The sequence below is a fragment of the Camelus bactrianus genome, chromosome 7 (genome assembly GCF_048773025.1).
Source record: "Camelus bactrianus isolate YW-2024 breed Bactrian camel chromosome 7, ASM4877302v1, whole genome shotgun sequence".
NCBI lineage: Eukaryota > Metazoa > Chordata > Mammalia > Artiodactyla > Camelidae > Camelus > Camelus bactrianus.
In genome coordinates, this window is record NC_133545.1 from 6,380,666 (window position 1) to 6,406,171 (window position 25,506).

A 25,506-nucleotide genomic window follows, 5' to 3' on the forward strand; every position below is an offset into this window, starting at 1 on the left:
TGGGGCCCAGCAAAAACCACCTGCAGCCAGGTGGCCCGAGGCCTGGACAAGATCAGACAGTGGCTCTCAGTCCCAGCACAGGGACCCACATCTGAAGCGGCAGCCGCACACCTGTCTGTCCTCCACTCAGACCTGCCCTGGTCTCTGGGTCAGGCACAGTGCTCGGAACATAATGGTGTCAATAAACTGAATAAGAAGTTTCATTACCTATTTTAAGTTCAAAAAAAGGGAAACCTTCTACTATTTACCCACTTGCACAGAATGTACTCCTATAGTTTACTGCCAAAAAACCACTCCCAAAAAACCTTGTTGCGTTGTAACTATAATACCTAAGACAGAGAAAATCAGTACTGAACAGAAGTGCTGAACAGACACAGCAGGAAGCAAGGGCTTAAGGCTAAACTTTAGAAGGAAAAGGAAGACTTTGTGAAATGGCTTAAACAAAGTTAACTGAACTAGATCTTTCTGACTGTAGATGCTCTGACTTTCTTTTTCTTTCCTCCAATTCCCTTTCCTTTGCCATTTTGAATTGAAAAAAAATCAAGAAAAGTGTTTATGTTGTATAACAACCCACCTTCTTGTCAATTCTTGTCATAGCACCAACAAATGCCAGAGGTTCCTAACAGCTCTAAGAATATTTTTTTAAAAAATAAAAAAAAAATTTTTTTGGGTGGGAGGAGGTCATTAGGTTTGTTTATTTATTCTAATGGAGGTACCCAGGATTGAACCCAGGGCCTTGTGCATGCTAAGCACGTGCTCCACCAGTGAGCTCTACCCTCGCCCTGTAAGAATACTTGTTTTACATCCAGAAGTAGGTTACTTTTCTCTAGAAAATGTTCCATGGGTCTCCAGGATAAACAGGGTTACAATCTCGCTTTAGCTGTGAGCTAGAATGTTGGAGAAAGGACCCTCCTTTTTCTCTCACTGGTCTTCCCTCTCCTCCCCTTCTAGCCCACTCCCTCTCCGGCTCCTGAGAAGGCCTGACTAATCTGAAGGGTGACACTAGGACAGTGAGACACACAGCCTGCTCCTCCTTCCCAGGAACAAAAGCACCTCCCAACCTGAAACACAACCTCGCAATCCCAAGTGTCAGATAATCTCTCACTGGAAACCAGCCTGTAGGAGATTACTTTAAAGGGCAGTGCAGATAAGCCGTTACATGGGAGACTGAACACGCAGCCGAAAGAGAAAACTTAAAAATACTGTTATGCACACTGAGGCTGGGATAAAACTGCCTTATGGCAACATATAGTTTCAAAATGTATTGTATCCTTGGAGAAAAGACAGTCTCTTCAGCAAGTGGTGTTGGGCATACTGGCAGCTGCATGTAGATCAATGAAGTTAGAGCACTCCCTCACACCATACACAGAAATAAACTCGAAATGGCTAAAGGACTTAAATATACGATGAGAATATAAACCTCCTAGAAGAAAACATAGGCAAAACATTCTCTGACATAAATCTTAGCAATGTTCTCCTAGGGCAGTCTACCCAGGCAGTAGAAATAAAAGCAAAAATAAACAAATGGGACCTAATGAAACTTACAAGCTTTGGCACAGCAAAGGAAACCATAAGCAAAACAAAATGACAACCTACAGAATGGGAGAAAATATTTGCAAATGATGCAACTGACAAGGGTTTAATTTCTAGAACATATACATAGCTCATACAACTTAATAACAAAAAATACCCAACCCAAAAATGGGCAGAAGACCTAAATCAAGCAATTCTCCGATGAAGACACACAAATAGCCTATGGTACATGAAAAGCTGTTCAATACTGCTAGTTATCAGAGAAATGCAAATCAAAACCACAATGAGGTATCACCACACACCAGTCAGAATCGCCATCATTCAAAAGTCCACAAACAATAAATGCTGGAGAGCGTGTGAAGAAAAGGGAATCCTCTTATACTGCTGGTGGGAATGCAGTTTGGTGCAGCCATTATGGAAAACAATATGGAGATTCCAAAAAAACTAAAAATAGACTTACAATATGATCCAGCAACCCCACTCCTGCACATATATCCAGAGGTAACTCAAATTGGAAAAGATACATGCACCCCAATGTTCACAGCAGCACTATATACAACAGCCAAGACATGGAAACCACCTAAATGTCTATCGACAGATGACTAGATAAAGAAGCTGTGGTTTATTCATACAACGGAATGCTACTCAGCCATAAAAAGAATAAAATAATGCCATTTGCAGCAACATGGATAGACCTAGAGATCATCATTCTAAGTGAAGTAAGCCAGAAAGAGAAAGAAAAATACCGTATGTTATCACTAATATGTGAAATCTTAAAAAAGAAAAAGACAACACTAATGATCTCATAGACACAGTAAACAAACTTACGATTACAGGGGGGGGCCAGGGTGGCAAGAGATAAATTGGGAGTTTGAGATTTGCAAACACTAACTACCATACATAAAACAGATAAAAAATAAATTTCTTCTGTATAGCACAGGGAATTATATTCAGTATCTTATAGTAACCTATAATGAAAAACAATATGAAAACAAATATATGTATGTATGTTTGGCCAAAACATTATGCTGAACACCAGATATCGACACATTGTAACTGACTATACTTCAATTAAAAAAACCCAAAAACAAACAAAATGTATTGCATCTTAAACAGAAACAGACTCACAGACATAGAAAACAAGCTTGCGGTTACCAAAGGGGAAAAGGGGGGTAAGGGTAAATTAGGAGTTTGGGATTAACATATACACACATTACTATATATAAAACAGATAAACAACGACCCACTGTATAGCACAGGGAACTATATTCAGTATCTTGTAATAACCTACAATGGAAAAGAATCTGAAAAAGAACTGCATCACTCTGCTGAGCACCAGAAACTAACACAACATTGTAAATCAACTATAATTCAATAAAAAAAAAAAGTACTGTATCTTACATGGAAGTGTATCTTACATGGAAGTGAAGATGTGTTCTAGAAAAATGTGTCAGATGACTCAAGTTCTTCTACCTAGAAATGCAGGTGAAGGGGGAATAAAACTTCATGACTGTCAATAATTAAATTAATAAATACAAGTATACGTTCTGTTTCATCTGTATCCTAAAAGTTGATATATTAAGAGTTGATCAAAACCCTCTTCTTGGGAACTTCATAAGGAAATATTCAGAGAACTGTGATTCATTCAAATACAAAGCCTGAAGGCCTTACAGTGGATAAAGGCAGTTTCTAGATTCAGACATGGGGACTTAAATGGTAGCCATGATTTCATAAATAATATCTAAAGAATTAATGTCAGATATTTTAGACTCAGTTTGGAGTCCCCATTCGTACTAAGCTGTTCGATGAAGCTGTTATCTTCTCAGACAAAACTGGAAGAATAACATTCAATTTAAGAGTAGCATTCCAAAAAAAAATTAAAATAGAAGATATTAGAACTACAAATTATAATTATTTATAGAATAAAAGAATTCAGTGATTGCAGCTAGCAGACAAAGTCTCTACTTTCTCAGAGTTCTAAAAGCAAAACATTTGATTGGGTAAAGAACCAATCTGATTTGGTCAGAAATTGCAATTAATAAATTTCCTGCGACTAAAGTTCCGCAGTCTCCCGCGTTTTACTGCGCACCAGAAATCCAACCAAGCGGCTTGCTGGCTCACCACTGGAATCACCGCCTTTAGCTCTATTGCTTACAAGAATTTAAAAAAAAACCCCAAACCTTGTCATACCTAGCAAGACACAACCCTGCTGAGTGGATTAACATCCTCTCATTTGCATAGACTCTACCCTCCTTAAAAGTTTTCTATGTATCACATGACCCAGCAATTCCACTCCTACATACATATCTAAGAGAATTAAAAACATGTCCACACAAAAACTCATATACAATATTCACAACAGCACTGCTCATAATGGCCAAAAAGTAGAAACCACCCAGATAACCATCAGTGATGAATGGATAAACAAAACATGGAATATCCATCCAATTCAGTCATAAAAAGGACTGAATGATTCCATTTATGTGAAATGTCCAGAACAGGCAAATTCAGAGACAGAAAGTAGCTGAGTGACTGCCAGGGACTGGGGGAGGACAGAATGGTAAGTGACTACTAATGGGTACAGTTTCTCGGGGGGGGGGGGTGATGAAAATGTTCTAAATTTAGACAGTGGTTATGGCTGCACAACCATATACTGAAAACACACTGTACGCTTAAAAAGAGTGAGTTTTACCGTATGTGAATTATATCACAATAAAGCCGTTTTTTTTAAAAGGATTCTACTGTGTAAGTATATACACATTTATGAATATTTGTATATACCTACAGTAAGTTTTAAAGTAATTTAGAGACAGGCATATAGTTTCATATCTTTTAAAATTAATGTTAATTTTTTTTTTTTTACAGATTGTAAAATTTTAGCCTAGCTGAGGGCATACTGGAACATCACATAACCAAGTCTGACAATCACTGATACATATTAAAGATGAACTTAAATCTCCATTAAACTAGCAACTTTAAACTCCCAGAACCAGCACATCAGGAGCCATCTGCCCTTTAGTGAGTTAGCTTAAATTGCAATTTCTCATATTTGGGTGGAATCAAGAGACTCTACAAGTTAAATAGTAAGTCTCAGGGTACAGCTATCCCTCTGTATCTGTGGGGGACAGGTTCCAGGAAGCCCCCCATACCAAAATCCACGGATGCTCAAGCCCCTTGTATAAAATGACCAGTCCAGGTGGAGCTTTGCATGTGCAGATCAGGAAGGTCGACTGCATGAAACAGACAACAGGAGCTGCGTCTTCTATGACCTTCGTGGCAAACAGCAGTCCTTGCACACATCACAGACCATGTGACCAGTGAGCGAAATACTGAAACACCATGTCTGTAAAACATAACAGTGACTCTTGCTCTATGTGGTGACCCTTCAGATGGGAGTCAGCACACTTTTCCCATAAAGGACCAGAGAGCAAATATTTTCAGCTTTGTGAACCAGACCATTACCGATGCAAGCTGTTCCACTCTGCCCCAGAGCACCGAGGCAGCCACAGACAGTGCAGAAGCCAGGGTTTCCCTGCTTTAACCAGCGCTGCCCAGCAGAACTTTCCCCAAGGACAGGAGAAGCCTGTTACCTACTGAGCACCAGAAGCACGGGTACCGCGACTTAGGGACTGAATTTTTAATTACTTAATTTTAATGAGTGCAAATGTAAACAGACACGCATGCCTAGTGGCAACTGTACTGACCGGCACTGCTTTAGATGACCAACCAGCCAACTTCACTTCATTCAAAAACCAGAAGGGTAAATGAGTTCACTTTTAAAGCTGAAAAGGAACCTTATAATTACATCATAGGGTGAACTGGAAAGAGAAAGCATGATGTGAAATTTCTATCAATCCACAGATCAGACTAGGAAATAATCAAAACCCTACGCATTAAATCGCAGCTCAGGCAGCAGGATACGTGTAGAGTTCCATGTATCTGGACTTCGCCATGCTCTGTCTGGTATACACTTGCTGGATTCCAGCTCTGAGGTCGTCCCAGATCTGGTCAAGGCCAATCTGCTTCAGTCCGTGGGGATTCTGACTCCTGTTTGATGACATTGTGAGTAATATTCTGAAGTCGTCCAGTGCAGCAATCCTTATTCAAGGGACAGCTAATTCTCCATTAGATGAAAATATACAGTATCATTCCAAATTTATTCACAGCAGCTCAGAAAGGATGTCCTTTAAAGGTAGAGAATGAAATCTCATTGCAGGCAAACCTGAAGAAGAAATAAAGGGAATTAATTAATCCTTTCCCAACATCCTGGGGGGAGGGGGTGGGGGTGGTGGAACAGGATGTCCGCCACACGCTGGCAGAGATACTCAGTCTGCAGGCCTTAGCAGGTACCATTCTAATCCAGAGATTATTTCTTTCTCTGTGGAAACACACTCATTTTATACGGTCTGTGTAATATGCTTACTTAGACATTTAGTTCAAAATCATTATGACTATTAGCGCTCACGAGAAAAGCTGGGTTAAACTCGCACAAACACAATGGGCATGTCGTTTTACAGGCCTTCTAAAGGCATCAAAACAAACTATATCACTCCATTTACATAACAGTTAGAAAGACAAATTCAAGGGACAAAAGCAAAGGAAATTCCCAGAAAGAGAAACGCAAATAGCTAACAGAAGAACCAAATGTTCAAACTCACTAGTTGTCTGTGAATTTTAATAATTTTTCACTTATCATCTGGCAAAATGCCAGTGCTGATGAGGCTGAAGGTGAGGAGACTGGGGCAAGAATTACCAAAATTTAAAATGTGCCCTGAATTTAGGGAGACCTAGGTATGAAGCTTAGCTGCACACCTCCAAACATGCGGTCCTGGACAAGTTACTCAACTTCTCACTCCTGTAAGCCTCAACGTCTGAGCCTGCAAAACGGAGGCAAATCTATTTAACATGTAGTAATGCTGAAAAAATGGTAATGGCCGTTAATTCTAAGTGTATGGAGCTACTGCAAAATCCACTTTCTAATGCTTCCGGATCACGGACCCACAGATAAAGGACATCAGCTACTCAACACCATATTAAGTCAGTACTTCCCAATGTACAATACCACTTTCTTTAAGGACTGACTATGTTCATCACATCAAAATGTGGAGGTTTTTTAAGCAAGTATTTCTAGTGTAAAACTAGGAAACACAGACTTATTCTAAACAGCTCCACAAAATAAATGTTGTTGGGAGGTGAATGGTGTCTGGAGCGGTAAGAAGGGGCTGTCAGAGTCTGCGGTCCGAGTCTGAGAGACCCCAGCAGGGGATTCGTGAATCCGGATCCCTGACGGCATCACGGAGCTCCCCATAGGCCAAGGCACGTTTAAGGACAACGGAGGTCATGCCTGTGGATAAGCCTGAACTTCTGAAACTGAAATCACCTCTAATATTTATTACCTAAGTTATGGGACTTAATATTTTACGAAACCACAACACCGTTTCTGATCCTGGAAGTATTTTATATCATACATTCAAAAAGGTTATGAAATACCAAAACATCTAACACAAGAAACTCCCAAGTTTACAGAAACTAACAACTGTTGTAAATGTTTCCCAAATATAATTTCAACCTGCCTTTCTTCCACCTTGGAACCAGGGTGTCTTGGACTGAAGTACCACCTGAGAGCATCACCTGCTTAAACCTACACTCCTTTCCCTGCCACTTATTTAGATTTTCCCTCAAGGGAAATTATCACTTAAATTCCCCAGACTCACAATCAGTTAATTCTGTCTTAGACAGTAAGCTTTCCCACACCCATCGAGATGCTCTATTTTACTCCTTTTTCTTTTAGTTCCTACCAGCAACTGAGAAAAAGTCTTGCTTTCCCCATTTTTATCTTTACCTCATCTATCATTTCAACCGGGTACCAAAAAAGTAAGCTGCATTATGACAGATGAGCTTAGTATGTGGACATATCAAACCTTCTTCCCTCAAACCTCCATATGCCGGTACGTCACAGCGTTACCTCCAGCCCAGATTTCTTCTCTGCATTCCAGACGTACCTCTGTATCCAAGTGCCCAGCTCACGTCTCCTGACGTCTCACACCCAACACATCCGCAGCTGGGCTAGGGACTTCCCTCCAGATTCCATTCTCCACCAGTGCTGCCAGTCGTAGTAAGTGGCAGCTCCACGTATCCACAAGTCAGAAACCTGGGAATAATTCTAACGCCTCATTCCTTGTTTCTTACATTGATGAGCTGATTTTAACTTTTCAGGTTATTTCAAATCCACTTGCCCATCTCTATTTCCTCTTCCAATAATCATCCTCCTCCTCTCTTACCTGGACCACTATTTTAATAGTCAAACTGGACTCCCATACCTCTCAATGTTTACATCATTCCCCGTCCATTCTTCACATAGCAGTTGAGTCTAAAACTGTCCATGTGATTAGCTGACATCCTGAGAGCAGCGGGAGCCCAAGCAGCCTGAAGCAGAGACATCCTTACTTACTACGGCACAGTCACATCTCTCTCCTCACCTGCCTCTTACAAAACTCCCCCTGCAACCCCTTGGGGACAGTCACACGGACTCTGCCCTGGCAGGTCAGTCTCCTTGCCACTCCTGAGACCTGTGCATTTGCCGCTACTTCTGCCTGGAAAGCTCCTCTTCGTCAAGTTGTTTTCCAGCCGCGTGAGAAATATCAGACAACTCCCAAACGAGCTTCAGTTTCACTATCTCTAAGGACTTCCCCTTCTCAGCTCGCACCCGGGGTCCGTGTCTACACTGGGGCCCTCTGTGCACCGGTGAGCAGGGTCCCAGTCACGGGGACTGTCTCTCCCACCACAGCAACCTGGAGCCCAGTTCAAAGCCCAGCACGTAGGTCAGTGTTTTGCATGAATAAACAAGAGTCAATTAAGGAACTGACCAGTTATATGTTTTTAAAGGATTTAGAATTAAGGAAATACCAGTATCATCAAGCATCTAAACTTGCCCCCAATCCCTCTTGAGAATCCCCACAAATTCTATCTTGTTTCCTTTAAACTTTTCCCTTCAAACACTAGCTTTCAGACTAAGGTTTATTTCTAGCTGTTTCATTTAGTAATAGTTTATGTTATCCTGATCACTGCAAATATATACATATATATACTAACATGGTATTTAAGCAGACTTTTGAGAGTTATAGAAATTCAGTGACCATTAATATTTATTTAACAAATATTTGGTAGGAAACTACCATGTGCCGGGCACTGTCCTCTGCCCTGGTTATGTACTGTTAACAGGAAATCAAAGCAGACACGGTCTACTTTTATGACACTACCACCACAGAATAAAGTGTCTAAGAAGCTAACACATCCATCTTTGGTACATAACCTACTTGTTAACTGGAAACTTTATGTACCATGCATTTGTGTGCCAAAATTATCTATAGTCCCACCTTAAAAGATAGCTCTCCCTTTTACAGATGAAGAAATGTATTCAAAGAAGCAATCAAACCTGATCAATATCACAATGCTAGAAAGTGGCAGGACCACAAGCCAGGTGCTCTGAATTCTCAAGCCTGTCTTCCCGAACACTCTATAGTCTCAGCTTTAGGACCTTTCACTTTTAAGGTGTCAATGAACAGGGAAACCACTAAAAGAGCCATAAGCAAAAAAAAAGAAAGAAGATTTGTTGATTATCTATTAATCTTATAAACCCAAAGAGCTCCAATTAAAAGAGCTGGTAATTGGAAAGAACAAATCAGTTCTTACTGTATCAATATTAAATCTATTCAAATATTTTGAAATTTAACAAAAGTTTTGTTTAAAAAAGTCTGATTTTTTTAAACTAAGAAAAGCATTGCAAATATCAGAACAGCATAAAGGATCACACTGAGATATCATTTATTAAACCAACACCCACCACAGCCCACCCCAGGGTAGTTATAACACACCAGATAAAATGGTCAGTGGTTTTTCTCTATGTCAGTGTCCTCGCTTGACATCTGCACCCAGATACTTTCTTTACATGTTCTTTCTTCCTCGCATTATGCATCTGATTCCAGTTACGAGTCTAACTCTGTCAAGATTCACTGATATTGTAAGATCAAATACAACCTTCTCATGTTAAAATGTCAAGTCTACTTTATTACACACATTTTGTGTCTAGTTCAAAGCATGGAAATCTGGGGCCAAAGCAAATCTCAGCTTACAGACTATGCCGAAAAATTAGCAAAATATTCTATTCCTGCTTTTAGTTGCTTTATTGTTTTCTCTTTCAAACCACTCCTTCCCTTTTTCTAGTTGTCCCCACTGAGGGTCCAGAATTCCTTTATAATTGGTCTGAGGTTCACAAAAATTCAGATGTCTTCATCAATTTAATTGAGAAGTTTAAAGAGAATTATCTTGTCTTATAGTTTTAATATCCCCTAGAGAGCCTCACATTTATATACTTAACATTTATCACTAATACTGCAGCAAAGAAATCAAGTCTAATAAGAAACGTTACAAGAAAGCACATCAGGAAAATGTCTTACAGGTCAGGTCACATGTTGACAGCAGCTGACCTGCTGGCCTCATGCTGGGCTCCCTGGGGCAGAGTTTGAGTGGAATGCGTCTTAGGGGTGACATCTGCGAGGTGAAGTGAGGAGGCAGGACCGGGCAGAGAAGGGAGTGAACCGTCACGTGGCCCCCACGAAGCTGGCACCCACCCAGCCAGCAGCCATGCACCCAGCACTGCCTGGCAATGGCACCTGGGGCAGCAGCACCAGCCCGTATGTGCCCATGGGCTTAGTCCCTGAAGGCGGGCCAGGAGGGTGGGATCTGCTGACCCTATGCCAGGAGTCAAGTCCTTCCCCCATGGGACACAAATGGACCCAATATGCTCTAGTAATGGAGTTTTCCACCTCGGGGTGTGTGGGGGGTTGTGTTTCATCTGCTCATGCATCAAAGTGTTTGACTGTAAAACCATTTGGAGTAATAAAATAGTTAATACAGGTACCCATAAAAGAACGACTTTTATCTGTCAATGTTGAATTTGCAGGAATAAACCACATGCCCTCCTCCGTCTCTTATCCAGGCCATCAAAAGTTATCAATAATCTTAAGCAGACTTCATGAGAAGTCAGAGGCTTAAATGGTTTTTAGGTAAGGGGTAAAATATTTCCCCAATAACTCTTATCACACAGGCAAAAAACTTAGGCTGTCCAAGAAGCCGAAATGTTAAAAACAAAAAACCCCCGCAAAACTAAACACAACTGACACTTAGGAAATCAGGTGGTTTTCAGCAGTACCCTGGTCTGGTAGCTGCCTGGCATCACAGGGTTTACCAGGTGTGGTCAGGAACACCCAGGAGGAGCCCTCAGGCTTTCAGACACAGATCCGCAGGAAGCACAGGAAACCGAGGCACAAGATGTGACCAACCAAGGACGGGAACCAATGGCAGAGCTGGCCACGGGCTCAGAAGCCTGGACAGGCTTGTGCTCACCCCTCTGACCGTCCTTCATCCTCCTCTCTCCCAGGAAACTAAGACAATGGAGCGGAGCACAGGAATCAAAATAAACAAAGGTGTCTGACAGGAGAAGGGAGGTTGTCTCTCTAAGGCCCTGCCTTGTGGAGAACACTGTTACTCCAAAAGGACAGGAAAGCCAACAGAATCAATACGAAACAAGTTTTCTGACAATGCAAACTGTGAGCTAATCAGACTTGTACCAAGACTAACGGTGCAGAAGATTCCTTCACTGAGCAGAAGTGTGAACTAACCAAACGGCCTCCAAGAATCCTGAAAAACATATCCTCTGTGACATTAATAATTCGGAACGTCGAGAAGCATTAATCATGAAAGGGCTTTTTAAAAGAGCACTTACCACAGCCGTCTACTCAACACTAATCGGAACATCAACTGAACGGAATATCAAGGGAATCTGGGGAAATGCTAGCTTTCCTGAAGCTAAATATTTTGTTTGCCACAAGACTTCAGAGGCCTTAATAAGTGAACACGCCTTATGAATTTCGGCTAAAAAAACCCAACAGTATAAAGCATCTCCCACTCAAACTGACTTGGCCAAGAGAGTATTTTTTCCTGAACGTATCTCAGGATTGGATTTTCAAGGAAACACTAATGTTTCAAAGAACAACATAACTTAAAAAAATAAAAAAGGAGAAAAAAATCTGTGATCTTTACAGATTCCTAATTCTCCTGGGATCAACCACACACTGTTCTCAAACTTTTTTCACTGAATAAGAGAAAGGTCACTTCACTTCGAGAGATAACACCTCACCAGTCTTGGGAGCGATACTCTATTCTAAGGTCCCCCACACCACTGCCCGGCCAAAGAGCTTCTCGGCGTTTACTTTTGCACAGTTATAAGCAAAACTGCAATAAGCAGCCTTCTAAGGAGTCTCTTCTGTTGACCTGAAGGTGTCTGATCAACACCCAGGCGAGTCTACATCTACATGATAATGGACTCCTGCAGGACAGGACACCGGAGAGGAGGGAGCCTGGCGGGAGGTAGTCACCTTCAGACACCCTGAATCTGAGGTGGTGATGATGATCTTGGGGATCATCCCAGGAAGCTGATGGGGAGAGCTCACCTCTAACGGGCACGACTTGAATCTGGGGACTGGAATTAATCAGAGGAATTACAGAAAGAGATGGGCTCAAACTGAACCCCGAGAAACGACAAGAAACTGACTAGGTGGCGGGAAACCCACAAAGTCCAACCTGCAAAGTCACGGTCAAAACCGACGAGACCTGTCCTGGAGGCCAAGGGAAAAAAAGACCACATGTGGCTTGGCCTAATATAGTCGCTGCCATTTCCTTCTGGTATGATCTTGGGTAAATCACTTAGTATCTATGGGGGTCAGCATTCAACGTGGCAAGGCAGAGTTTGATAAACGCTAGCTATTATTTCCCTCATCCTGACGGTAGCTGAACTGCAGCCTGACTTTAGTTCCATGGAAGTCCCTGGTAACCTCAGCAGGGGCAGGCTCCACTGTGGGTTTTAAGACCAGGAAGCCAGCGGGAGTGGACTGGGAGGGACAGAAATGCAGACCATCTTTAAGAAATCTGGTCATGAAGGAGTGAAAAGAGCTGTCGGGGGATGTGGGAACCAGGAAAGGCTCGAAGGCCCCTGTTCCCATTCAAGGGAGAGAGCGAGGGCCGGGCTGCTGGAAGGGGCGCTGGACTGGTAGCCCTGGAGGTGGCGGCCGGGTGGGAGGGCCAAGGCCGGCGGCCACGGAGCAGAGCTAGGGGTGGAGGCTGAGTCACCTGAGACAACAGGTGTTGGGCGGAGAGGGAGGCTGAGCCGGCGCTGGGGGGCCAATTCAATTCTGAAGTCGGGGAGGGGGGGCAGTGAGCAGTCCATCACCACGGGGAGGGCATCAGCAGAGCCTCCAGGTCAGTCTCGGACAGAAAGCCCTGGAAGGCCCAGCCCAGCCTCGGGAGCCCGGTGGGATGTGGGAGAACACCTGAGCTCTCGGGAGCCTCTGTCTTTGAGAAAGAGCGAGGAGGCTGAAGGAATGTGAAGAGGCTTCAGAGGAGTTTCTGGCTCCTATAAAAGGGCTCCAGAAAGCTCCATGAAGAACTGAGGTGGGGAGGATGGGGCTAGGAACTTGGGTCCGAGGGGACGTACAGTGCAGCTCTGGTGATGTTTGTTCAGATGAGGGAAAGAGGACCACGGGGAGGCACCAGGGGGACTGAAGCCTGTAGTCTCAGGAAGGAGGATGGCTTCCAACCTGCAGGATGGGGCCGTGGTCCTCGGACTGGACTACAGGGCCAAGCCTTTCTTCACCACATCTCACTGATTAAGTTTTGTGCATTCTCCTAATGTACTATTCCCCTAACAATTCCTATATACAGAACAGAGAGGAGTATAAACTCGTAAGACTTTAAGGAACATAACTACATTTCTCCTCTAGGGGAGGAACCCCTAAATTTTAAGAAGAGTTGTGTCCCCTCAATTTCACCTCAAATACTCAAAAAAATCCAGATACTATTTTTGCCTATTAATCCAGTCCTGATATTTGCCTCTGCTCCTATAAATTAAGACCAAATACATTTAGCAGATGCTTTTGCACAAGCCAACACTGAACAGTGTTAAACAAAGCTAACTCAGAGCTGTAAGAGGAAAACAACAATGTTTTCCAAAAAAAAAAAAAAAAAAGAGAGAGAGAGAAAAGACCATAGCTGCTTTAGTTGAGTACCTGCTTTTGAAAAATGTAAAAAGATGAAAACAAAGCACGGACTTAAAATGCTACAGTATCTTCTAAAAGTCTGTAGTAGAGTTAATGAAAATAGAGTTAAAATTCACTGTTAATAAAATAAGACAAACTTTGGCTTTTCTAGTTTAGTAAGACTTTAAATCTGATTAAATTTAAATGATCCTGGGTATTACTCAGTAATGACTTACAATTCTAACACTTGGTTAAAACTGCATGTAACACCTGGCTTTTACAAGCAGTGTGGCACACAAGATAGGAAACGTATGGTAAAACAAACAACTTAGACCCTGAGGAATGTTTGCCTATGCACATCAAGAAACACATGAACACAGGCATTTGCTGCACTATTTATAAGAATAACAAGAATAAAAACCCAAACCTGGAAACAACCCACATGCTCACCGACAACAGGAGAATTAACACAAGTAAACTGTGGGACAGCCACACAGTAGATCGCACACAAATTAGTCAACTTGGCTACTTTCATCAACATGGATGAATTTTAATTTTAGAAAGCGTTCAGAGGGAAAAAAGTGAGAAATACATATAGTATGATACTATTTTTATACGTGAGATTTTTTAAAAAGGGATACTTCTGCGGCAGGAGGGAAGGCTGGCCCTCCCCGACAGAATGGGAGGGTTCAGCTCTCAGCTGGGTAAGGCTCCGGCACCGTGGCTTACTGTGGGTTACTGAGCTCCTTTAAAAACAAACAAAACCTCCTACCATCCTTGTCAGATACGTACTCTTGTGTGGGAAATGATAAGACTGCTGGGGTTTACTTTGAAATACTGCAGGAAAAAAAAGCTGAGTGAAAGGTACACTGTCATTTCTCTTTTCTGTAAGTAAACACTCTGCAAACCTCCACAACCCACATGGTAAAAGCAGAAAGAAAAGTGAGAGGATGTGGGGAGAGGGCCGGGGTACAGCTCAGGACTCGGATGTGAGTTGGGGTGGGACTGGAAAGCAGCGCCGGGCATGGTCTGTTCCAGGCGGGGAAGTGGGTTCCCTGCAGAAGCTGCTTCTCGCTTGCATCCCTGGAAATACTGTTATGTTTTATTATGATCGGGTCGATTCATACAAAGGAATCTCAGTGCCATTTAGAACTGAGACTGGAAAGCTCTCAATCAGAGAAATTCTTAAACTCTATTAGAAATTCTTAAATTCCATTAAAGTTTTAAACGAACGCGACACGTGACTAGGAGGCGGATCCAGCCAGCGGGGGGCCTGCACAGCTGAGATCAGGCAGTAGCACACTTCGCAGACTGTCTGGCCGGGATTTCACTGCACTTCTGCGGTCGCACTTTGGAAACTCGGGAAGTCGGGTACTGGCAGCAGCAGGGCAGTGTGGGGCTCCCCTACTCTCCAAGCTGCACCTGAATCCAGCTCGCCCATCTCCTTTCCTTTCCCAGATCTTCCAGAAGCCACAAACTCCCGTGAGTAAAACAGAACCTCACCCTGCCTTTCTTCCACCTTAGTGAACTGAAGCCTCCACAACCCAATCCAAAATCCTGGCAGTAATGAAAGCACCACCTTCTAACCGCAGACACGTCTCTGTTTCACAAATACCTCCACCTTCCTCCCAGCTCCTCCACGGAAGCTTTAAACTAAGGGTCATGCTTAGCCTCTTGACTGTCCACTTCAAACTAACCCCACTCTGTATTTCTCATCTCAACAAGACAGGTCAGCCCTGATTCCTCCCCATTCTTACCCCGATGTAAGGTCAGTTCCATTCACTCTGACCCTCTTCTCTTGTATCATCTGCCTCCCCTGATACTCACTACAACGTCTAGAGTCTGGGCGTCACTGTCATCTCTCACTGCGGTCACTAACAGAAGTCTCTTCACTGTCACACCCCCTCCAACCCATCCTCCACAGTGGTGCCCGGGCCAGGTGCCAAAACACGAGCAGTCTTTCATTCTGTTAAACGAGCGAACTCCACGCACCTTCCACTCCCTCCCTCCCAGGACCACCCCGACAGTGTCCGTCAGGTGGGAGCTCCGTGTGAGTTCACGCATACTTTCTGTAGGCCTAGGTGCTAGACTCTGTGCCAATAGGAGTTTTAATATTTTCTCTCACAGAGTCCTTACAATAGTCATATTCTCTGCATGATACTACCTACTTCTTACAAATGAGGAAACTCAGGCTTGGAGATGTTGAGTAATTTGCCCAAAGCCTCTCTGCTCATAAGTGACAAGGATTCACACCCAAGTATGTGGATTCCAAAGCCATGTTCTGTCCATCACCACCCCCCTCCCCAACTCCACGCTGTTTCTTTGGGAGGGGGAGACTTCTTAATTCCACTTCCTTAAAAATTTGCCACTAAGACTTACTCTTCAATTTGAGATTACAACACAGCTTCCAAAGGAGCCAAGCAAAAAAGATGAGTGAAAGCTTCACGACGTGATTGTGTACTGACAAGCCCAAATGCCTGCAACCACCAGCTCAAGGAAGAGCTGGCAATTCATGAAAAGGACATTTATTCATACACCCCCAAAAGGATTTAAAGTTTTCTAGTTCATCTGAACATTCATTTATTAGTATCTGAATGTTAATTATTTAAGTTTTTCACTTTTTAAAATCAAAGGAATCTTAAAGACACCAGAGTAGAGGCTAATATCTTTTTTTTTTTTTTTTTTTTTACATTTTTAAAATTGAAGTACAGTCAGTTTACAACAGGGGCCAATATCTTACAAATGTAGACCAAAAACTTCTGCATTCAGTATTTAGGTTCTACTTGTACATCTACCAGGAAGGGTGTTTACTACCTTAGATAACCCTACCCGACTTCACTACTGAAATACAAGGCTTGCAAAATTTACTCTTACTTATAAAACTTAAACATATTATTCCATTTCTCGATAGAACTAGGGAACAATTACAATTAAGTTTAAACAATTACAGTTAACAAGAAGCATAAAAAATTCCAATCAACACCCTAAGAGATGGCTTTCTAGAGATATTGGCGGACATTTCGTCTCCACTTAGTCATTCAAAACCTTTAAATCCATGGCTAAATATTAAGAGAAACAACATAAATTGACACCCAGATGGGAAATGGGCTCTGCTGTTTCTCAAACAATCAATTCAGAGCCAAATTCCCAAGACCTGAATGTATCATAAGCGCTCAAATTGCCATGTTTATGTCTTTACTCAAAGCTAGTAATCAAACATTTTGGCCATTTAAAGACCAGGTTCAGTTAACATAAATTTACCACATGACCCTTCAATTCCGCTATTAGGTATCTCCCCCCAAAACAAGAAGACATATGTCCACCCACAGACCTGTACACAAACGTTCACAGCATGTTATTTATAAAAGCCAAAGAGTGGAACAACCCAAATGCCCACCAGCAGGCCAATGGCTACTGATACATGCCGCAGCCTGGACCAACACCAAACGTGTCACACTGATGAAAGCCAAGAGGAAAAGACCACATGTTACAGGGTTCCATTTACTACGTGAAATGTACAGAACAGACAAACTAGAGACCTGTGCCTGTCTGGGGCTGCGGTGGGGTGGGGGCGAGGGTGGGGATGGAGAGTGACTGCAGACAGGGATCTTTGTGGGTGATGGAAATGTTCTAAAACTGGATTGTGACAACTCTTAACTTTACTAAAAATCACTGAATTATACATTTAAAACAAGAGAATTTTATGGTATCCGAATTATACCTCAATAAAATTGTTTTTAAAGACAGCTTTAAAGCATATCAGCTATAAACTGTTATGGGTCAAATTCAGTTCATTCACAGAAAGGCATGCATCTTTCTACAATGACCAGGTTCTGCATGTGTAGGAGCCAGAGCCCGAAAATTAGTATCATCAGGTGTTCTACTGGAAAGAAAGCTTGAAGAACTGCTATTTAAGATGTTAACAACAGAGGGGCTCCTACTTTCCTGCAACATAAACACGTGAACACCTAATTTAAGAGACTCAGCTGAAGGTACCAGGAGAGCTGTCACGTGGCACAGATGTTTTACCACCACAGTAAAGACACAGACAAAACTTCAGCCCAAGGTCAGAGAGAAATCCTTCCAGGCTACCACGACCAAGGAGGTTTTACAAAGTGTGTGCTCTGAACTGCTTCCCAGGTAGGACTTGGGGGCAGCAGCGGAACAGGAAGGGTGCTGAGCAAAGGGAAGGAGAGCGCAAGGCAGCACAGGGGGCTGAGTGATGCTGGAAGCGGCAGAGGCAGGAGGGTGGGTTTGGAGTAACCGGACAAGGGGCCTTTATTCTGAGGGGGCAACACAGTCAGGTAAGGCTGTAGAGCAGGGAAGTGACGCGACTAACGTGACTTTAGAAACACGAGTCTGACAGCTCCGCGGAGTCGGGATGAAAGGGGGCCTGGCAGCAGTGAAATTAACTTAAAGAGGCACAGCAACGGAAAGACAAAGGCCAGATGCTTAAGACCACACAAAGCAGGAATGACAGTGAAGCTGATGGGTAGGGGAGGTGTAGGCAGGGGGCTGGGGGATGAAGGATGAAGAGGGCTGTCTCTCAAACCCGGACTTTCAAATCTCCAAAAACCTAACTCGATTCTGGAATCTGACAGATGCTACATTACTAAGTCAGAAGGACTTAACTCTTGCTGGTGGGGATGTTCAGTTACACAGACAGAACTGCCACATCTAATGACACACAGGTGCACTGACCCTATCACCCAGCAATCTCACTCCTAAGAATCTATCCCCAAAACAAACTGGCCAAAAACTACAAGTTGTAAACTCAAGTTTAGTCACTGCCGAAGACTGAAAACCAACCTAAAATCCATCAGGAGAGGATGGGAGCTCCCACACAACGGAGCACCGTGTGGTTATGAAAAGGACCGAGGGCGACCCCCATTTACTGACAACTCAGTGGTGGACACAGTAACTGAAGAAGGCAAGGTTCCTTTTATGTGCGAGGGGCGGAGTACATATGAACACACAGGTACAGATCTCTTTGTTTTTCTCTTCAAAAAGAAAAAAGTGGAGGATAAATAGAACCCTTATACAAATGGCCACAAATGGGGGAGGGAAGAAACGGGGTGGAGATGGTATGAGACATCAGTAGGGGTCCAGGGAGAGAATTCGGGGGGGGGGGTGCGCACACGGCAGGGGGGAAGTACATCTTATTCCCCACTAACCCCTGACCGAGAGTCGACAGTTCCCCCAATTACAAATGCAGGCAGAGACCACAGCAGTTTTAGCGGTACCTCTGACTCTGCCACCAGGAAATCACAGATGTTCCCATTATGCCATGACAGTTATCGCCAGTATCAGTTGTGCTCATCAACGCTTTGGAATTACAGTAGTTAGACATAATGGCTTTTATACCCTAGGTAGGAAATATTTAAAATATGTTACCGTGTACTTCTCAGGAGTGGATGTTTGTTGTTCTTTACTGGACATCTTTCATGATTGGAAAAAAGCAAAAAGTTACACTGTAAAAGCTATAAAAACATCTGTGAGCCCTAGTTGGCCACACAGTATCTCAACCACTGGTGCTCTCTGTTTTAGTTAATACCTGGTAACAAATATAATTATAAATAAATAGGAATTTACAAGCACGAAGTCTCATGGAAGTTCTAGATTAAGTGATGATCATCTAGATGCTCATAAATCTATAATTATAAAATTCCTTATATCACTAAATTGAACATTCATTTAAAAATTTTCCCACATTGGCAAAACACCATGGGTAAAAGGGGTTAAAGAGAAACAACCCAAAAGAAAAGGTGATATTGTTAAGAAAAATAAAGTTACGAGAAGCCTGAATCTAGAGGGGAGACAAAGAGCTTAATTTTTGATATGCTGAATATGAAGCGATTTTTAAAAATAACATCAAAATGAAAATGCCCAGTCAGTTTGAAAATACAGGACTGTAGCCCAAGGAAATCACACCTAAAGAAATACATTTAATAATCTGCAAAAAGGTAAAACTGTTGGCATCAACATGGGTAAAATCTTCAAAGTGTAAGGAAGGAACTTAAAACTTCGAGTCCTCGACAAGGTCAAAGGTCTGAGATAAATCAAGGAGGTCTATGGTGAAAAAGTCACTGACTGTAGGAAGTGCCAGGAGATGGTGCTCTCAAGAACGCAGTCCTTGGGAGGGTAGGCAAAGCGCAGGATTAGCATGCACGAGGTTACGGGTTCAATTCCCAGTACTTCCATTAAAAAAAAAAAAAAAAAAAAGGATGCAGCTCTGACAGAGTGAGAGCCAGGCTGCAGCCACAGGGAAACGGACCACCTACTACGGCTGGGAGAAGGTGCTAGACTCTGTCGCTGATAGAAACCAACAGAAACGTGCCTCTCCTGATGTCTGGTGTCAGCCAGGACTAGCTCAATAATGATAATGCAATGACTTATTACCCCGTTCACCATTGCACAATGGAAGTGAGCGAGACATGTTTTCCTTTCAAATTCTACGGCCAGCATACAAGCATAACTACTATAAAACTTATATTTGAATACCACATGACACTGATCATGTTTCAACTTCTAACACAAATCACAGACCTTATTAAAAAATAATAAAATACAACCACTGCTAATTACTTACAACAGCTGTCTCATAATAAAACTCCCGTGCAATGTCTCACAGCTGAACGTATGTAGCCTTGAATTCTAAGTCCAAAAGAAAGTTCATGTTTCCCGCTGCCCTCTGACAGGGGTCTCCTTGGTGATGTCACCAGGATGATCCCCAGCTCAGATCACCCCACACGGGACTGAGAAAATACTTCATCAGTCACTACGGGGAAGAGACAAACACATAATATCCAAAGCCAGGGAGCAACGCCAGTCATTCACTTAGAAGGAGACATTTGATTCAGTGGATTACACTTCTAGTTCTATTAACTCCTAAATTAAACCATCCAAACACCAACTTCTCAGAGTTGTTACAGAGATTTAAATGAGACATCACATGTAGAAAGGTCTAGTTCTATGGCTGGTACCTAGTAGGAATTCCCCAGCTAACAGCTCTCTTCTTCCTTCTGAAAAAACCAATACGTTGGAGTAGGTGATCCTTAAAACCCCATCTAACTCACTTGATTTTAGTCAAAAAATGATTAAAACCCATTAAGTGCGAGGATACTTTTAGTATGTTGAACATTATGCATGTACTATTTGCAAAACCTTCCTTAAAAACAGAAGTGGAGCAAAACTACAAAACTCCTAGAAGATAACATAGGAGAAAATCTAGATGACCTTGGGTAAGGTGTGACTTTTTTAGACACAACACCAAAGGCAGAATCCATGGGGGAAAAAAATCACTGATAAGCCGGACTTCACTAAAATTAAAAACTTTTGCTCTGGGAAAGAAAGTGTCAAGAGAATGAGAAGACAAGCCACAGACTGGGAGAAAATGTTTGGAAAAGACCCATCTGATACAGAACTATTAACCAAAATATACAAAAATCTCTTAGAACTCAATAAGAAAATGACTTGACTAAAAAATGGGTCAAAGGCTTCACCAAAGAAGATACCCAGACGGCAAATAAGCAAATGAGAAGATGCCCCACATTGTGTCATTATCAGGAAAATGCAAATTAAAACAGTGAGACACCTATTACAGCATCCTGAATCCAGAACACTGACAACACCAAACGCTGGTGAGAAGGCGAAGCCACGGGAACTCTCATTCCCTGCTGGTGGGAAAGCAACATGGTACAGTTTCCCACAAAACTGGACACACTCGCATCAGAAAATCCAGCAACTGTGCTGCCTGGTATTTACCCAAAGGAGCTGAAAACTGAAGTGCACACAAACACCTGCAGAGACGTTTATAAAACCTGTTTCTGTAACTGTCACAACTGGGACGCAACCAAGAGGTCCCTCAGCGGGTGAATGAATAAATAAACCGTGGTCCATCCAGACTATGGAATATCATTTAGCACTCAAAGAGGTGAGCTACCAAGCCATGAAAAGACATGGTGGAATCTTAAATGCTTACTAAGTGAAAAAGCCCTTCTGAGAAGGCTACATACTGTGTGGTTCCGAAAATATGACATTCTGGAAAAGGCAAAACAAAGGAGACAGCAAAAAGCTGTCAGTGGCTGCCAGGAGTTTGGGTGGGGGCCGGTGGAGGTGGGGGGAGAAGGGAGGTAAACAGGCAGAGCACAGAGGATTTTTAGGGCAGTGAAACTGTTTTTATGATACTATAATGATGGAGACACACCATTTTACACTTGTCCAAACCCATAAAATGTACACCACCAAGAGTGAACCCTAATGTAACCTATGGACTTGGGAGATTATGATGTGTCACTGCATGTTTATCAACAGTAACAAATGTACCACCTGGAGGGGGATGTTAATGACGGGGGGGGTCTGCATGTGTCATGGCAGGGGGATGCAGGAAATCTCTGTACTTTCCCCTTCATTTTACTGTGAACCTACAAATGCTCAAAAAAAGGTCTTTTTTAAAAAAAATCAAAACCAAAAAATGAAAGTAGAGGCTAGCTTTTGCTTTCTCTATTTTGCTCATGAAATAACCTGCATTTTATAATCTAGAAAACATGAGCAAACAAAACACTAGCACTGATATTAAATATTATATTTGCTTATTTTTCTTAATTCAAAATTAAGTTATTTTGCTAATTATTGCTATTTGAATAATGGATGTTTTAATAAGTGGATTTTATATTTATACCTGTTACTATTAAAATGGAAAGTATATCAATAACAGAGGTTCTTCTTTGTATTCAGACTCTGGCCCCAAGACCCTGGGATTTAATAGAGGCAGTACGTCTGATTTGTGGGCTCCGCCCAGAGGCTGGAAGGCAGGGGCCTAATTCACAGCTGAATCTTCAGGACCAGACAGTGCCCTGGCGCACCGCAGGGGCTCCAGAAACACTGGTGAAAGTACTCCTCCACATATTTTGGGGACACATCTAAATCACTGATGATACTTAAAAAAACCCAAAACCAACCCAGCCCATCAGCGTACAGAACTACAACAAAGAAACATGCTAGAACACGTTAATTACATGTCATTTAATTTTCTACCACATGGTACAGTACTGAGAAAAATGGGGAGGGGGTGGGGCACACCATTTGCATTATGTATAACATTTAAGAGAACTATAATTATTCAAACCTCCATAAAACTGTAAACCTGATGGTTTTGCAAAGTTAAGAAACAAGACCAGGACCCACCATCCTGGGGGAGGACTAGAGCAAGTGTGTTTCAAGCCTCACAGTTAGTTTTATGCTTTCTCCCACGTCAATACTAGCAGAGCTTTGAAATTAGTAGGCCCTCAAACTTAACACTAAATGAGTTAATATAGCCGCCTTCTCCTTGGGATCAATCTTTGTCTTTCTAATTACATAAATAGAGAAAAATATGCTAATTCAACTCACTTCCCTGAACACACACAATCTGCTAATTATGAGAAATTTTGAATGTCATTAAGTATGGCATTTTCTCCTATGAACATCTTAGGAATTAGGAAACAATTTTTATTCTTGGTACTTGAACAATTAATAGCAGAGGTCTTTTTAAATCCTAAAAATCTACATACAGTCACTCAAAAAGTCTTAACTACTGTTCAATTCATAACTGAATCTCAATTTAGTTAGTATATAAATTCTTCCTAGTTCAATTACTATGTGACGTCCAGGAGGGTGGAAGCGTCACCGGTATAAACTGCTTTAAAAACTTGAAGATGACCACAACCACTTAATATTTAAGAGGTGCTACGGAGACTGACCAGTTCGTCCGTATGAACGGCCAAGGGCTGAGTTGCAGCTCTCAGCTTCAGCACACACAACGCTTTCACAGGCGAATTTATTCAACGGCCTAGCCTGGGGCTTGCATGTATTTCATTTCTAAGCATTTTCATTCACTTTGCAACAAGGAGAAATGGTATTACACTTGATGATGATTATCTGCACCGGTTATGTGTTTCATCTGAGGGCTGTGGTCCATTAATGTGCGGGCCATGAGATCAGCTTAGTAAATGGCAACTGGAAGTTTTCAAAAAACTGAAAAAGGGACTTTGAAGTTCTGGTTCCACAGCTCACACGCTGTGTGAACTTGGGCAGATCCCTTAACTTCTGTGACTAGAATGATCTGCAATTTTGAATACAAATATATATATAAATAATGGGGAAAATAACAGTACCTATCTTACAAGATTGTTGTGAGGAAATAGATGAGTTCTGTCAATAAAATGTTTAGACGGGCGCCTGACACACAGTAAGCATTTGCTACTCTTCATATTAACACGTCACTAAAGGTTATCAGATGTCCTTGAAATTCCTAACATGGTACTTAAAGAAAACAAAAAACTTCTGGGGGGGGGGGGAAGGGTGTCAAAGCTAGCATGCTTATTTTTAAGTCAAAATGAATTAAATTAACGGTGCCTGGAAAATTCACAATACCCTTGATAACTGGCAACACCGGGGAGGGGGGCCTTCCCCAGATTCCCACCAAAGCGTATCTATCATCAGAAGGCAGGGGGCCTTGTCTTCAGACGGCCCTGGGGATCCAGCAGAAGCACTTGCTGAAAGTTCAAATTTTCTTAGAAATCTCATTCTTTTCTTAAAATTCATCTGAATATTTCATTCCACCACCAAAAACGCTGAATAGAATACTCTAAAATACCAGCTGGAAAAACTGTTTCTCACCTGTCTCCTAGCTGGTGGATGAGCTGCTGTTGTACTGAATCCACTGAGTTTGCAAACCCGCCACCGAGCTTTCACTGCACACCAGCATCCAAGCCACCTCTCCTCTGTCCTGGTGCCGCAGCACCGTCAGGACCCAGACTAACACACATACAAACAGCAACTGGTTTTCACTCCTGAGATGCCCTGGATGCTGGTGGTACAGGAGATATCTTCAGGGCACCAAGGGTGGGAAGCTAGACCCGTACCTTCAGCTGGGAAGGCACAATGACATGTCACGTGTAGGTGACAAGTCTCTCCCTCTCCAGGTGAGGATGCTGCTTCAGTGAAGGATGAGCTGTTCGACCACACACACTGTCACTTTCGTTTCCAAGAAATGTTTCAGCTCAGTGCCCACCATTCCTAAGTTCCAGACTTCCCTTGTGTGTGGTGTATGGTGTGCCCTGTCAGTGGGTGAGGACTAGGCCTTGAAATAACATCTGTTAAACAAGCAGATTTTGAAAGCCACCACATCACTAAGTGAACAAGAAGCTATTCATCTCATCTGGGTTTTCAACCCTTGTCATTACCTTTCTTTCCACTAATACAAATTACCCTAAGTTCAAAAATTCTGATCAACAACTCTCACTAGCTAAATGAACTTTCAAAGGCACTTCCCACTTCACTACAAATTGGTTCAAGAAGAATGAACAGTCCTACCTCTACACTCTTTATCTGATTTGGAGCTTTTATGTTTTGATTTGTTTTGAATACAGCTTACCACTTTATTCACCTTACTGAAGGTACGAGAGAAACTGGACAGCGCCCTCTTCCTGGTACGTGGACAGCGCTCCTGACCATGAGGGGCCACCGAGTCAGATGCATCTGCCACCCCTGGAGGTCCACCCAGCAGAGATCTGCACCCCCTTCTGTGCACACCTGCAGTGCTGACTTGATCAAAAGCACCTCGTTGGAAGTGTCCTTACTGGCTGCTACAACATCAAGCAGAGATTTAAGACACGATAAATACTGGGGGAAGGTATGCGGAGATCAAACCTAGGTGCTGCATCTCTCAAGGATAAATTATTGGATTAAATTCAGTCTCTCAATTATTTGAGTACATCCTCTGAGTTCATGAAAATATACCATCTGATGATAACCTCCAATAAGGGAGGCTTTTTTTTTTTTTCCTTTTTGGAGGCAGGAGTGGGGTTTTAAAAAAAATCTTGCTCCCCACCCTGACCAA

At 42.5% G+C, this 25,506-nt stretch overlaps 1 protein-coding gene across 2 annotated transcripts in view; it reads right to left on the reverse strand.

Moving 5' to 3' along the window:
* The window catches only part of CUL1 (cullin 1), a 90,852-nt gene that overhangs the window by 55,093 nt on the left and 10,253 nt on the right, over positions 1-25,506 (reverse strand). For both annotated transcript variants that reach the window (XM_074366858.1, XM_074366857.1), the window contains exon 2: positions 5,455-5,755. In XM_074366858.1, the coding sequence (XP_074222959.1) occupies positions 5,455-5,594 (140 nt within the window). In that variant the 5' untranslated portion in view covers positions 5,595-5,755. The remainder of the gene's footprint in view (positions 1-5,454; positions 5,756-25,506) is intronic.